The 15,289-nt window shown below is 48.1% G+C and overlaps 1 protein-coding gene across 1 annotated transcript; it reads left to right on the top strand.

Moving 5' to 3' along the window:
- The first annotated feature begins 2,605 nt into the window (after positions 1 to 2,605).
- On the top strand, positions 2,606 to 4,333 carry LOC124663534 (adenylate-forming reductase 06235-like). The gene has a single exon (XM_047201225.1). It carries the CDS (start codon positions 2,606 to 2,608, stop codon positions 4,331 to 4,333), a length of 1,728 nt encoding a protein of 575 aa, XP_047057181.1.
- The last annotated feature ends 10,956 nt before the right edge of the window (positions 4,334 to 15,289 follow it).

A 15,289-nucleotide genomic window follows, 5' to 3' on the forward strand; every position in this document is an offset into this window, starting at 1 on the left:
AAGAATACATTCTGCCTCTTCGCGAAATAGTATTCATGATTTATTTGTATTGGAATAAGACATGCCTACGAACTATAAAGATGCAATGTTAGATCTAGGTACGAGTAATCACTTACGAGTGATGAAATCCTATATTAAGTTACATTTAAGGTTACAAGGTATTTTTATACTTGATCTTATCAAATAAAGATGTTATTTGATCTTCCTTGGAAGAAATGAAACTTCAAGAAAGACATAAAGCTCGATTTATCCAAAGTATGTTTTGACAAATTCAAAAGGTGGACTACAAATGTGTAGCGGTGCTTGAGCCATTAGGGTTTGAACTAGCAATTACTAAAATTTGTTAATTGATAAAAGATTGTTAAAACCGCATCTCCTTCAACATCTATATTGAAGAAGGATAGTAATTGGTACAACAAGCTAGTTTTCAAATCTTTTGGATGCTAGTGAGTCGTAGTTGGAAGTCTCAATTTGATGGATGATCGAAGTATTTTGGAATTACCACAAATATCGAGAAGAGCTCTATTTTCAAGAAATTGAGTGGGAACTAAATAACCTTCCTAATCTTGTGTGTAGATGACACATTTGAATGGGAGATAGGTAGTTTTTTCCTAAATCTTTATATGAAGATGACGAATTTTGAGTGGGAGCCGAGTGAGTTTCTTGGTCTCATATGTCATTGACATATTCGAGTGGGAGGTAATTCCGTTTTCCTAGTCTTATATGTGATTGACATATTTGAGTGGGAGCTTAACAACATTCTCATATGTAGATGACATATTGTGAATATTAAAGGTGGTACTAACGATTATTTAAGCGTGTAAATATTTCTATAGATAAAGTTAAACATTAAAGGTCTATCAAGATAGATCGATACATTTAATAAGCATTAAAATTCGAATTACATTCCTGGTTTTAGATTCTAAAGAAGTTCAGAATAGAACATGCCAAGAAGAATTTATTGCTTGTATAACTGGGTGCAGCATTGAGTTAATCTCGATGCTAAGACAGTTGCTGAATAAAAGAATAGGGACCTGCAACGTCCACTATGCCCCAGTCATAGAATTCTATCTTTTAACCATGTTGTGTAAAACGACATAATGTGATCCAAGTTCTTGGCCAGAAGAACATGTACCAAAGTGATTTCTGAATAAATCACTGAACTAGAGTTAAGTTTATTCTTCTGTGTCTAGTAAGAGCTGAGAATACACTTCTAATCTGTAATGTATGGTAAACTTGACCGTAAGATGTTACGCTAGTGCAAGTTGTGACATTAACCTAGAAGATTGAAAATCTCACGCTGATAAAAGCCTTAAGTTGAAATAAGCATGGTTATACATGAAAGTCACATTGGATGTAGTATCTTTAAATCTACATTAATAGTTTGGTTGTGGAAGTTTCCAGCTGAGTGTTTTTTTTAGTGTACATTTTTTTTGCGAGAAAAAGAAGATTGATATTAAAGCTTCGATCTTACAGAAAGATCCAGAAAAAAGATAAAACTACACATGGGTCCCTCTGGATCCCGGCCACGCCGACGAACAGAATGAGCCGGTGGCGCGCCGCTGCCGCTGCTCCTCTTCACGCCTTGGTACGGAGTCAGCCCCTCTGCAGCCGGGAAGTCGCCGGTCAATGGATCTGAAGATCCTGCACCCTGGAACGCCAGCGCCATCGCGAAGCTTCGGCCCACCATCTTCTTCTTCAACTTCGACACCCGGATCCGCCGCCTATGCAGATCCGGCTAGGGACAGACGCGCACGGTGGTTCCGACGAACCACGAGCACGGGGAAGGCGAGCGCTCTGGCCCGGAGCTCCGCAGAGCACCACCGCCGAAGGGGACGAGCACCACCACCAAACTCCACACCGACCGCGCCACCGCCTCCACAACGCCGCCGGCAGGTACCCTACACTATGTACACGCCGAGATCCGGGCTTCCTCCAACCTCCCGCTCACAAATCGCCCCCTCGCTACTGTAGAAGAAGAGGGGGGAACGGCCAAGGTACATGACCAAGTGAGTATTCCATTGTGTATAACCTCATACTGAAACTGTGTCCTAACCTGATTCCATAAATCGCCATGTTCAAAATATTCATATTCATGTCCAGTACTATCAGATGGATTAAATTATAAGAACACTTTCCGCGCTATTGCATCCATGTGTACTCCTCTGACCTTCAGTAGTCGCTCTCTATGCAATGTACTCCTTTGACCTTCAGTAGTCGGCAACTCGGCATTTTATGTTGTGCACTCTCACCGCGATGGTTACTACACATTTGCCAGCGTTTTCACCGAGTTCGCCATCGCGCACACACCAGCCTTCCTCCAATCATAAAGTTGAAAACGTCAGAGATTTGACTAATTCGACAAATGATTTGACCAATCATCATTTTGAAGTTTAGCTCTATCCGCCATTTAATTGGACCTGAAATTTTTCTACTCCGGAAACTGAGTCGTCGCTCATCGATGCATATATAGATCTAGCTACGTGCGGCTATAAATACGTAAACGTAACTGCGCATCTTCCACACACTGCCAACCAACCCTCCATGCAAAGTGTTCTACATTAGTACAAGCGAGTAGAGCACAGGCTACTGACCGATCGGCGCCATGGACAAGCAAGGGCCAGCAGTAAAGCATACCCCGATCAAGTTCTCGAGCTGCCGCGGCGTCGCGTTTGAGATCAAGCCCTCTCAAGTCAGCCCCTTCGCTCTCGACGCCGCCGGTGCTGCTGAGCAGCCGCCGAATGACTCCAACGGCGGCCGATGGGTCTGGTTCCCTCAGCCTATGAACCGCGAACACTCCTCCGCGACCTTGCGTTCGGCGCTCAGCCGGGGAACAAGCAGCCACTTCTGCGACCTCGATGACAGCGATGACGAAGACGCGGACGACGATGAATCCGTCGCGGCCGACGAGATCCACGACGACGAGGAGATGGCCTTGGCAACGGCAGCACCCGACGTTTCAAACGTGCGGAGCCGGAGCAGGAGGTCTCTCTCGTCGTCTGCTAAGCCTGTCAGGGCGGCAGCGGCAAAAGGGCACTCCCGGCTCGGCGTCATACTGCTCGACCAGGGCCTGTTCACCGTGTACAAGCGCCTTTTCATGCTCTGCGTCGTGCTGAACGCGGCGGGGCTCGCTGCAGCGGCCACCGGCCACTTCCCTTACGCCAAGGGTCACGCCGCCCTCTTCGCCATGGGGAACATCCTCGCGCTCACGATGTGCCGCTCCGAGGCGGTGCTACGCGCTGTCTTCTGGCTCACTGTCGCGCTCCTCGGGCGGCCATGGGTGCCTGTCGCCATAAAGACAGGCGTCACGGCTATCCTCCAGTCTCTCGGCGGCATCCACAGCGGCTGCGGCGTGTCGTCGCTGGCGTGGCTGGTGTACGCACTCGTGCGGGCGCTCAAGGATAGCCACGTGACGCCCCGTGAGATCGTGGGCGTGTCGTCCGCCATACTAGCGCTCCTCGCGCTCTCGTGCCTCGCCGCGTTCCCGCTCGTTCGCCACCTCCACCACAACGTGTTCGAGCGCACGCACCGGTTCGCCGGATGGACAGCGCTCGCGCTGCTCTGGGTCTTCGTCGTGCTCTCCGCCGGCTACGACTCGTCGACCAGATCCTATTCTGGTCTCACAGTCGCCTCCCTCGTTAAGCGCCAGGAGCTATGGCTCACGGCCGTGATCACCTTCTTAACCATCCTCCCGTGGTTCGCCGTGCGGCGCGTGCCGGTCACGGTCACCGCGCCCTCCACACACGCGTCCATCATAACCTTCCAGGGTGGTGTCAAGGCCGGCCTGCTCGGACGCATTAGCCGCTCCCCGCTCTCCGAGTGGCACGCCTTCGGCATCATCTCCGACGACAGGGACACGCACTCCATGCTCGCCGGCGCGGTCGGCGACTTCACCCGAGGCCTCGTCTCGGACCCGCCCAGCCACCTCTGGGTGCGCAAAGTCCACTTCGCTGGCTTGCCCTACCTTATCAGCATGTACCGGAGAGTCACAATGGTCGCCACGGGCTCCGGCATATGCGTGTTCCTGTCGTTCCTGATGCAACCAAGCTCCGCAGAGGTGTCTTTGGTGTGGGTGGCCAAGGGGATCGATGCCAACTACGGCGAAGGAATGAGTGCGATGGTGGCGAACAGCAAGATCCTCGCAGGGCGTGTGATCGTGCACGACACCGCTACGATGGGGCGGCCGAACGTCTCGGAGCTAGCCGTGGGCGCAGCGCGACGATGGAACGCGGATGCGGTGATAGTAACCAGCAACCCGGAGGGAAGCAGGGACGTCGTAAGCGGCTGCAAGAAGGCCGGTATCCCGGCATTTGGGCCTATCTGGGATTCTTGATGGCAAGTTTGGAACACTCTGTTTGTTTTAGAGGAAGTTCAGTGAAGTGTTAATTAATTGTAAGAACGCAGCAATGCACCATATAAGATTCTCAGTCATGCATAATTGATTGATACATGTTTGGTTTCTGTTCTGATGTAATCTGTGAAAAAATTGTTTTTGCTTCAATTTTCACCTGAAATCGACTTTCATATTCATATCGTGCATTACTATACGGTGGGTTATACTTTTATATCCGGAAATCAAAGTTTTAAATAACCAGCTATAAACTTTTGGGAGACCTACACTACAGCTATAACACTTAAAGGCTAAATGAGAAAAACCGTTAATAGCCGGCTATAGTCCTATTTAGCCTCTAATTAGTCTCTAATTTAGCCGCTAAGCCTCTGGTTTCTGAATTTCTCTTCTCATCTTTTTATTTCTTGTTTTCTCAATTCGTGTTCAATATGATTCGATAAAACTTGTGAGAAGAATAGCTGAATACTTATTTGCCTTGAATAGTTGAATAAGTTGTTGCTTGAATCGTGTTTGAGTCATAGTTTTCCTTTTTTTGGTAAGGTATGACTGAAATTTTCGATAATTTGGAAAAAATAAGCTAAATGGACTAGCCTGGCTATAGCCTTTCTTAGCCTATGAAATATTGTGGCTAAATGAAATAGCTGGCTATTTTAGACTATGCTAGAAAGATTATATTTTTGGATAGTGTAATTGTGTTCCACTTTACTCTTGTGAAGCTAATCGCTCTATTTTTTTCCATATTGCGAACAGGGTGACATTAGGTATGGGATGCCCGTTCCGGTAACCAATTTTTTCCGTCCTTTGTGCCATGGGATCGGCAATCCACATCCAAAACTAACATAACACACTTTTGTATTTTTTCGTTAGTCTTAAAAAAATCAACGAGTAATTCTGAGATTATCCACTGAAAACAAAAAATAAATATCCTGACCTTCTCGATATTTACCCTAAATATGTCACTGTGGTGATTTATAGAGCATTGCAACAAAGATACCCACCCACATGTAAAAACATATACTATTACTACAAAATCATCGCAACGCTATAAAGTAATGGTACAAACAAAATGGCTACACGACTTTTTGCTTCAGATCGATTTGTAAAAAATAATCATAAAAAATGTTAACAAAAATCACAATTGAGTACAACAAAAAATTGTGAGTTTACCAGTAAAAAGTGGATAAGCAACAATTTTTTTGCTGTAGATGTGTTCCAAAACAAATGACAAACAACAACCAAAAACTATATGTTTGCAGCATTTTGCAAAGCACGGAAACATTACCTAAAAATTCGAGGGGACACAAAATTTTAGCAAACATCCAGAAAATCTTACAACATTTGGTGCGTGATTTCATGAGAAAAGGCATACAAGCTTGTTAATTTAGTAGGTGATGGCTTGAGCGTTCTTGCAACATCTCGTGTGTGCTTTCTCTACAAAAATCACACAAACTTAATAGCAATTGGCCAGAAAATATCTCATGTGCTTTCCGTACAAAAATTTGTAGCAAAGCGACCAGAAAATCTTGCAAGATCTCGCGTGTGCTTTTTCTACAAAAGTCACACATGATTTCTACAAAATTAATAAACATATGAAAAATCGCAAAACAAACATAGAAAAATACACGGTTGTACATTTTCCATGGCGAACCATATCTCGTTGTTTTGGCATTGCCGGCAATGTATTCGGCTCGCCAGAGCTGCACTGGAGTCAGGTCGAGCGACCTTGAATCCATTCCCGTTAAAACCCCATCTTCCCAAGTTTTACACCGAGATCAACTTCAATTTTTAGGTCATCTATTCCCGTGGGATTCAACCTTTCCGGAGGAGGTCCACAAGTGGAGAAGGAGGAACGGTAGGGGAGGAGGTAGGAGCAAGGAGGAAGAAGGGAAGCGAGCAAGGCATGCGACTGATTGCTAGGCTCTCGATGAGTCGTCTGATTGCATGTCTTTTCCTTGTGAATAAAAATCATAGCACAACAAGGTTGTTATATATATATATATATATATATATATATATATATATATATTAATAAACACATTTTTACCGACTCTTGGCACTTCTGCTATAATATGCAATACATTTTCTAGGGCATCGTGCGTGGCAATTTAGGGTGTGGCCCAATGGACATTAGCCGCATGGCAATGTTAAAACTAATGGTGCCACATGGATGGACGTTCCCCTCCCAGCCTGCCAGCAAAACTCAGCTATTACGTCGGCGGTATCCCAATTTGCGTTGGGAAAATTTATGTCTCGGTAATCTCGTCTGCAACCTATAGGTCGGGAAAAGGTCGCACGTCAGTAACCCATAGGTCCTCTGTAACTTGTATTATGCATCTACGTGGCAATCAATGGCCCCACAGGACCCACATAGCCCTCTTGCTAAAATCCCGCTAATCATGTTTGGTCCCGGCGGGTTGTCCCCTATCCGTGCCACTTGCATTGTTAGTTAGTTTTCTTTTGAAAAAAATAAATTGAGACCTCCAAAGGCTACGAAGAGTTACATACATATGGTCTTTATTTAAAAAATATTGACCGCGGGCCCCTCTCGCTCCCTCTCTCACTTACTTGTGCTCGCTCCCATGCTCGTGATGGCGACCACGGTCGCCTTGCCGTCACGGTCATTGTCGAGTACTCCTCGCCAATGCCCTCCGGTAGGGGCTTAGGGTTGACGGAATCCTGTAGGCTAACACGAGACATCGGTTCACAGACAAGCGGGGAGAGCGATTTACCCAGGTTCGGGGTCCTCGATGAGGTAAAACCCTTACGTCATGCCTGTCTGTTCTTTAATTATGATGACAATGGATTACAATGGGGTGCCGAATACTTCGGCTGAGATCTAGTCGAGATTGCTATTGCTAGGGTTACCTAGCTTTAAGTTTTCTCTGGCTAAGATTTCTAAGATTGTTCGTGTCCCTCGGCAGCCCCTCTCCTGGCCTTTATATAGGAGGCCAGGTCTCAAGGGTCCTAACCGAGTACGACTAGGTTTACAGTAGTTTAGATCCAATCTTTCCTTGTTTGTTCGCTTCCTTGTCTTGCCCGTCAAGGAATCTTCTAGTGCACCGACCTAGTGGCCCATCTCGCCTTCAGGTATCTTCATGGGCCTCCAATTTTTCAATACCAGATAGGGCAATACTGGTTACCCGAAGGGTAATGCCCACGTCAGTAGCCCCCGAGTGTCTAGCCGAAGATAATTCGGGTAGAGACTAATGCATGTTTTTTTCCTGACATTCTTCTCCTTCATTGCTCTTGTTCATCTTGATTATGCTTCATCTTCTTTTTATCGGGTGCGCGTCAGCGCTCCCGATGGGAGTAGCCCCGGAGTCTAGGTACGGATGCTTGCAATCCGTGTGTAGACTCAAGTTGTACTACTCGAATACTTTCTTCTGCCAAGTTTTTCACAAGTCTTCATAGGTCATCCGATACATTTTCTTTTCGCAAAGGATAATGAGTAACGTGCCCAACTTTTGTTGGCTAACTGCCGGTGGCAAAACAACGTTACTCTACACAAAATCAAGTCCCCGGGCATGATCCTGGAGTGCAAAAAACTTTCAACGGGTGTGCACCACGTCCTCCCGATGGGAGTGATTAACGAAGTGTGCAAAAAACTTTCAAACTTTTATTCCTTCGACTGCTTATTCCGTCGAATCTTCTTTTTATCGGGTGCACGTCAGCGCTCCCGATGGGAGTAGCCCCCGAGTCCAGGTTCGGATGCTCGCAATCCGTGCGTGGACTTAAATCCTTCATCCGATGACTTTTTATGTTTCCTTCGAATTCTTCCAAATTATGACGTCATTGCTGTCGTGTAACTGCTGCAGGCTGATTTGACGGGTCCATCATGACGAGCTAGCCCTAGCCCTGCTCAATCAGTGTTTTAGGGCTTGACCACTATACGCGTAACGACCGAGGTGGCTCCTCGATTTTCGCACAATCGTGGGCATAGTGGGCCGTCAGTTCTTTCCCTTCCTCAAGCGCCACGTGCTTACTTTAACTTCTCCTTAAAAAACTCCAAAGGGCAAAAAATTCTCAATCTTCTCCACGGTTCCCGCAGCATCTCCTCATTCTCCCTCTTCTTCCTTCTTTCGCCATTGTTGCGCCGCCGCCACAGTTTCAATCTTCCTCAGATCTCGCGATGGTGAAGAAGAAGAATACCGCCGCCGCTGCTAGCTCCACCGAGCGGAGGTGCCGCTGCCAAGTCCTCTCCTCTTCCGAAGGGGAGCGCTCCGAGCGCCCCTCCCCAGCTCCCGGCGCCGCCGGCGCCGTCGGGCTCGATGGTCAAACCCGGGGACCGGGTAGCTTCAACCGTCACCAAGCGTGACGAAAAGAGGTCCCGAAGCTTAGGATTGATATCCTCCGACGCGGGAGATGTGATCCTTCCGAGTGCGATCTCTCGGCCTGATCCTCCTGCTGGATTTTCTGTGATGTTCTTATCTTTTCTTCATCGAGGCCTTTCGCTCCCCACTCATGGATTCCTCCTCCATCTCTTGCGGACGTATGAAATCCAATTATGGAAACTTTACCCCCAACTCAATCCTCCATGTTGCCGTGTTTCATCACCCTTTGTGAGGCGTTTTTGGGTATTGAACCTCATTTCGGGTTGTGGAAGAAGATCTTCTACGTGAAAAGATACAGCAGTAGTAATGGGTACTTTGTCACCGGAGGAGTAGGTTTTGTTGCTCGCTCAGAAGTTAATTACTTTAATTTCCCGATGAGAGAGTCCGTGCAAGGATGGAGGTTGAAATGGTTTTACGTTAAAGATTCATCTTCACCCGAATGTCGACTTCCCTGCTATGCCGACGTTACTGAAGCCAAGCCCAAGGACTCTTGGAAGAACATCCTCTCAGCCGACGAAAGGGCCTCAGCCGAAGAATTGTTTGCCAAATTCCTTCGAATCAAAGAGGCTGATGGCCAAACTATGATTGGTACGGAGGTGGCAGCAATTTTCCTGAAGCGCCGAATCCAGCCAGTCATGGCCAGAGTTCACCCGATGTGGTTATACTCAGGTCCAAAGGATGAGACCAGGATTAATGCTGCCGATCTATCGAGAAAAGAGTTGCTTGATGAAGTTCGTCGTCTTACTTCCTTCAACCAGGAAGATTCGATTCCGCTGATCTCTTCTTATGCTCCCCTTGACGTTGATCATCCACCATCAGGGGTATTTTCCTTTCTTCACATCTCTATTATAGCTCCTTGCTTAGCCGACATGATTACCTTTGTTCTTACTTGTCATTTTTCTTTGCCAGATCCCTATGGCTTCTGAAAATACACGTGATTCACCGGATGATACTTCTGAGGGGAGAGGCTCCTCAATCCCCGTAGATTTTCACACCACCGATCAAACAGGTTTAGAGGATGAATATAATGGTCCGATGAATCTTGAAGTTGCCCACGCTGATCTTCCCTCCTCGGCCGATAACACTTGTATCGCAGATGGATCAGTGCGTAACGTCGACACTGATCGTGATACTTTTGTTGATGCAGTTGCGGATGGGGCCAGAGGTTTTCCTGCGAAGAGATCAACCGGCGGCTTTGCCGATGAAGACGATCTCTTCGACATGTAAGTAGTTCCTTTTTGAAAGTTATACTGTGCCTTTTTTTTACCTTTCATACTCCTGTTATAATCACAGTCGACTGTTTACTTTTGCAGTGATGAGGGCTTTATCGAGCCTCCTCCTAAAAAGGCCAAGTCTGATGCCGTTTCGCCGGTCGTGGTGGCTTCCGAAGCTTCAGCTCCTAAGGCTGCCCCCATGGCTCAAGCATCGACTGCGTCTTCCCTTTCCAAAGGGAAGGATATTTCTCCAAGCTGCCGTTACTCGCGGCTCCTTTTCTCGTAAGTCCTCTTCTGATCTTAATACAGATTTCTTGGAGCGTGCCTTGTTTAATTGTTTTTCTTTCTCTCTTAAGGACTCGTGTGGCGTTATCTCTTCTCCGGAGGTTTTCGCCTCCCGATTCACTTCTCTAGAGGCTGACAAAGTTCGGCTGCAAGAGGAAGTCGAATCTTCCTCCTCAAAACTGGATGGCGCAGTCAAGATAGCTGCCGCGGCTCGCCAAGAGATTGATTCTCTGAAGGAAGAGCTGGCTAGACTGAAAGGGAAACTGAAGGAGGAGGAAGCATCCAAGCTGGTGGCTGAGGCTCGAGCAGCCGAAAAGGATGAAGTCCTTCGTCAATCTTCTTTGGCCTTGCTTGGTAATCTCTAACATACTTTTGTCGAGTGACGTTCTTATGGATTTAAACTTTTTGTCAGTGACTGAATTTTTCCCTTCCTTTCTATTGCAGAGGCAGCAAACATTCCTGTCGATGCCCTGGAAAGAGTTCCAAATAACTCCCCAGCGAACGCTGTGTCAACGATTCTCGCTTCTCACCAGCTTACACAAGAGCTTCTTGTGAAGGGGAAGGGTGCTTTGGCGCGGATGCACTCAATGATCTTCCCCAAGATTAAGCAAGAGAAGACCCTGGGACAGCTAATCGATACCTTCGCGGTTGACACCAAAGAGGTCATCGAGGTATTCAAGCGTACATCGTGCACTTTTGGTGTTGTCCTTGCCTTCCAGCTTATGATGGGTTACGGCTTTAAGGGTGACATCGAGGAAATGACTAAGGGGCTTCCAAAAGGGCAAGACGGGCAGCCTGTTGATTTGAGCACCTTTAAGGCGTCTGCTCTTACTTGTGCCCGTCAGCTCCTTGAACTGGTTTCATCAAGGAAATCGTCGACTGGTCCTAGTTCATCGACTCAAACTCAGCTTCCTTGATTCTTGTAACAAACTTGTGCCTTGAGCTGATGCAAAACATTGCTCTGCCGCAAAAACTCATGCTTTGTAATAAACTCCGTGCTAGCATTGTTGTTAGCACACTTTTGCTATGATATCACTTTCTTGCACTTTTCCCGATGGGAGTTATTTTGGACGTTCGGCTGTACCATATCCATCACTTCTTTATAACCAGTACTTTCTGCAGGTCTTCCCAGTACCCTCGTTTGCAGACGACTCGTCGGGTGCGCTTCGTGAAAGCGATCGGATCCAGCGCATGAAAGACCGGATGACACAGATGGAGAAGGATTTACGCAGCACTTATGCCTTAGCTGCCATCATCAATAAAAAGAGCGAGATTGCAGCCGACGTGGAGCGGTACATTCTTGGCGAGCTGCATAAGGCTTCCGAAAGTTTAAACTGTAAGTTTCTTGATCCCTTTGCCTGCTTGCTAGCAACTTCTTGTCTGAGTCGTTTACTAATTCTTTTGGCAGTCATAGCGTTGAACCCTGCGGAAGAGAACAAGCGGATACACGAGCGGGTGCATGCTTTGACTCAGCTTTCCTTATCCGAAGAAATTTTCTGGCGGGAACACTCGAAGGCCTCGGCTGTCGTCAAATTTCAGGATCGAGTGCAACAGGTCCACCAGTTCTTCGACAAGTGCTACAAGGCCATGAGGGTAGTTTGGAAAACAATGTTTCCTCTGAATGCAGTTCCCCTACCCTTTTGACTTTGATGTCTGAATTTGGAAGTGCCAAGAAGGTTCGGGAGCTAGTAAGATCTCAAGTCTTTGCAGGGGCCAAGTGCACGCTTGCCCTTGTGCTTGCTTGTTATCCTTCAGCTTGCTTGCTGTCTATTGCCAACGCAACTGGTGACTTCGAGGAGCTGTACCCGAAGGTTTTAGCTCCTGCTCATGTAATTGTCGACAGGCTTGAAGAGATGTCAAAGGTACCTGAGGAAAAGGAAACACCGCAAGGGTGATATAAAGGTGTAAAGTTACTTTTGTAAATTGTATTGGCTAGTTCATCCGAGTGCTTGGATTTTTGGGCCAAAAACTTCTTATCTGGTTGGTACATGAATGTGTACTTTTACCATGTCGTTGGCAAATATTTAAAGGGGCGAAGCTTAATTGCCCGTTGGATGTATGAGTACTAGTTGGTTAGCAAATCATTATGAGTGATCAGCTCGTGTTGCAGGTTTTGCTAAATCTGTTGTATGCGCAACTTTGCTTTCAACCGTTTGTAAATTTCGACAGTCATTCCCGAATTTTTCGGGTGTAATGATTCTACCGATGAGCCCGTTGTTCCTTTGATATTTCCATAAGTAAAATATCGAACGTGGGTTGTTTTTTATACGTATTTCCAAATTTTTGCTATTTACGGCACTCGTAGAGGCATCTATAGCGGAGGAAAAGGTGAACGTCCTTTAGCACTCGTAGAGGCTTTTTTGGAGTGCGATCTTCTGCCTTGTACTATGTTTACATAGTGATGGGGCTTAGAAGTTTGTCGTTATCAGGGATGTTTGCCATGATGCTTTCTGCCAAGTTGATCTCTCGGGTGAGTTTCTTCATCTCTCTTTTCGAGACACCTGTCCTATGGATCATGCTCATCTGCCCTCATGGTGGTGGAAATGCCTCGTTGGGTTGATGAGGTTGAGCTTGCTGGACCTGATGTTGTGGTGGGGGTGGCGGTGGTGGTGGTAGCTGTTGCTGGCCTGCCTGCTGGATGAGTTTATGCATATCGATGAACTGCCGACAGTCCCTGAGCAGGTGGCTAGACTTTATTTTACCATCCTTGGTATCGGTATATGAATGCAGGTAGCATGGGGCGTTGATCTGCTCGGCGTAGGGCAGTTCGGGTGCTCTCTGTTGTCGTGGTTTATAGTTGCCACGGTTCCCAGAGCTGCCTCGATTATCGTCCTGCCGATCGTCTCGCTCGTCATCATACCGATCGCCTCGCCGATCAGAGTAGCCTGCGGCCACCAAGTTGTTGTCATCGTAATTGCGGTTCTTCCTTCTCTTGTTGCGATCCCTTCGGCCACCCGAATCGTGTTTCGGCTGGTCATCTTCTTCGTCGTCGCTGCGTTGTCGTGGCCTTCGAACGTTGTCTTCGCCATCGGCCCAGCTGTTGGCGATTTCCATTAACCTGGTTATGGTTTTTGGCTTTTTGCGCCCAAGTTCCTCTATGTAGCTTTCTCGCTGAACGCCATCGCTGAAAGCGTCGATTGCTCTGTCGACAGATACGTCTTCGGCGGCGTTCAGGAGTTTTGTAAATCTCCCGATGTATGAACGCATCGATTCCTTCTGCTTCTGGCGGCAATTCCGCAGCTCTTCGATCCCGACGGGCCTCTTGTATGTTGCTTGGAAGTTGGCGACGAAGGCATCTACTAGGTCATCCCATGATTTAATAGAACCTTTCGGCAGCCCCCTTAGCCAGGCCCGTGTTGAATCCTTCAAGTAAAGCTGTAAACATTGCATTGCTGCTATCTGGTTTCCTTTGTGCGGGATCACGGTCCGCAGGTAATCGTCTATCCAGGATCTTGGTTCTTGCTGCCCATCGTACTTGGCGGCATCAGTAGGGGTAGGTTTGAATATTTTGGGCGGCATCGTTTCGCGGATCTTGTAACTTAGACAGTCGGCTCCCCTGAGCTCGCCGTCGTACACCTGATCTTCATCCGAAGAATCGCTGCCGTCGTCCTTCCTAGCGGCGCGTCGCCGCCTTGCTTTGTCGATCCTGCTCTGGGTGATTTCGTCTCGAGCATCTCTCGCATGATGCTTTGACCCACTGCCTTGGATGGTGGTCCTTTCTTTTGGCGGGGCTAGGTTGTTCCCTAATATTGCGAGAATTTCCAGGGCACCTCGATGAGCTTGAGCCATGGATCCTTCGGGGCGTTGATTGATGAGTTATGCGGCGAGGTTGGCCATTGCTCCAGCAACGGTTTTCGGCCGTGGCATGCCGGCGGTATCCATAGTCATAAAGGATTTGGTGAGATTCGACGTTATTTCTCTGGCGTCATCTTCTGAGAGTCTGGATAGTCTTGACCGGTTCTTGCCTGTTCCGTGAGTGTTTCGGGAGGCGCTCCCTTGCGAGCCCCTTCGCCGTTCGCTTGATCGATCCGCCGCAGATAGGCGTCTTTCGAGGGTGGCTTGCTCTTTCGACAGGTGCTCCCGGTTTTTCTCTAGTATGGAACGGTAAGCATTGAGGGTTCCAACTGAAGTTCCTGCGGGGAGCGGCGTGTTGTTGAGTACTGCTGCCCTTGCTGCCGCCCACTCCTCATCCGCGATGGTGTAATCGCCCGTCGCGGTTGCTTGGCGCTGTATTCAAAACTTGCCCTCCTACTGGAACGGGGGGTATGGTCCTCGCCTCCTCTGCGCCTTGTGTTTCCCGTGTTATTGGCGACATAAACCTGATGGTGTGCCGTTCTTCGGGTGGTTCCCCGGACGATGTTGTCGATACTGTCCTCTCCCGATGAATACTGGGCGTTGCAGATGAACGGCGTGTCGCTTGATCCTAGCCCGTGCCTGGTGTCGCAGTTCATGCAGTAGTACGAAGTTAGTTTCGAGGATGAGGAGTCATCCGACCCTACCGACATGGAGGACACCGAACGGGGAGCCGAGGGCACGGGTGAACACGTTGATCCCATCAGTTCAGCCGACAGATCGAGTGACGCGCTTGAGCCCGTTGATCCGGAAGTGGGGGATTCCAGCAATCGAAGGATTCCCTCTGCGTTGACGTTGTAGTGGACGCTGCCGAAGGTCATCTCTGTGTTCCCTTGTAGATCTGAGAAGTTCGAGCGGGAGGAATCGCTGTGTGGAGTAAACTCGTAGGAGCCGAATCGAATCGGGCTTCCCAGGATTGGTGACGACGGTGTTGACGAAGCTGCTGATGAAGCTGCCGGTGAAGCCGCCGGCGTCATGATCGGATCTGCCGATGCCCTGCCTTGTGCCGACAGTTTCCCCACAGACGGCGCCAATTGTCGCGGGTACTCCTCGCCAATGCCCTCCGCTAGGGGCTTAGGGTTGACGGAATCCTGTAGGCTAACACGAGACATCGGTTCACAGACAAGCGGGGAGAGCGATTTACCCAGGTTCGGGGCCCTCGATGAGGTAAAACCCTTACGTCCTGCCTGTCTGTTCTTTAATTATGATGACAATGTATTACAATGGGGTGCCGAATACTTCGGCTGAGATCTAGT

Source organism: Lolium rigidum, chromosome 6, assembly GCF_022539505.1.
Source record: "Lolium rigidum isolate FL_2022 chromosome 6, APGP_CSIRO_Lrig_0.1, whole genome shotgun sequence".
Taxonomy (NCBI): domain Eukaryota; kingdom Viridiplantae; phylum Streptophyta; class Magnoliopsida; order Poales; family Poaceae; genus Lolium; species Lolium rigidum.

Bases quoted from the DNA above. Each gene is read 5' to 3' on its own strand.
- LOC124663534 (XM_047201225.1), top strand. From the start codon at position 2,606: ATGGACAAGCAAGGGCCAGCAGTAAAGCATACCCCGATCAAGTTCTCG.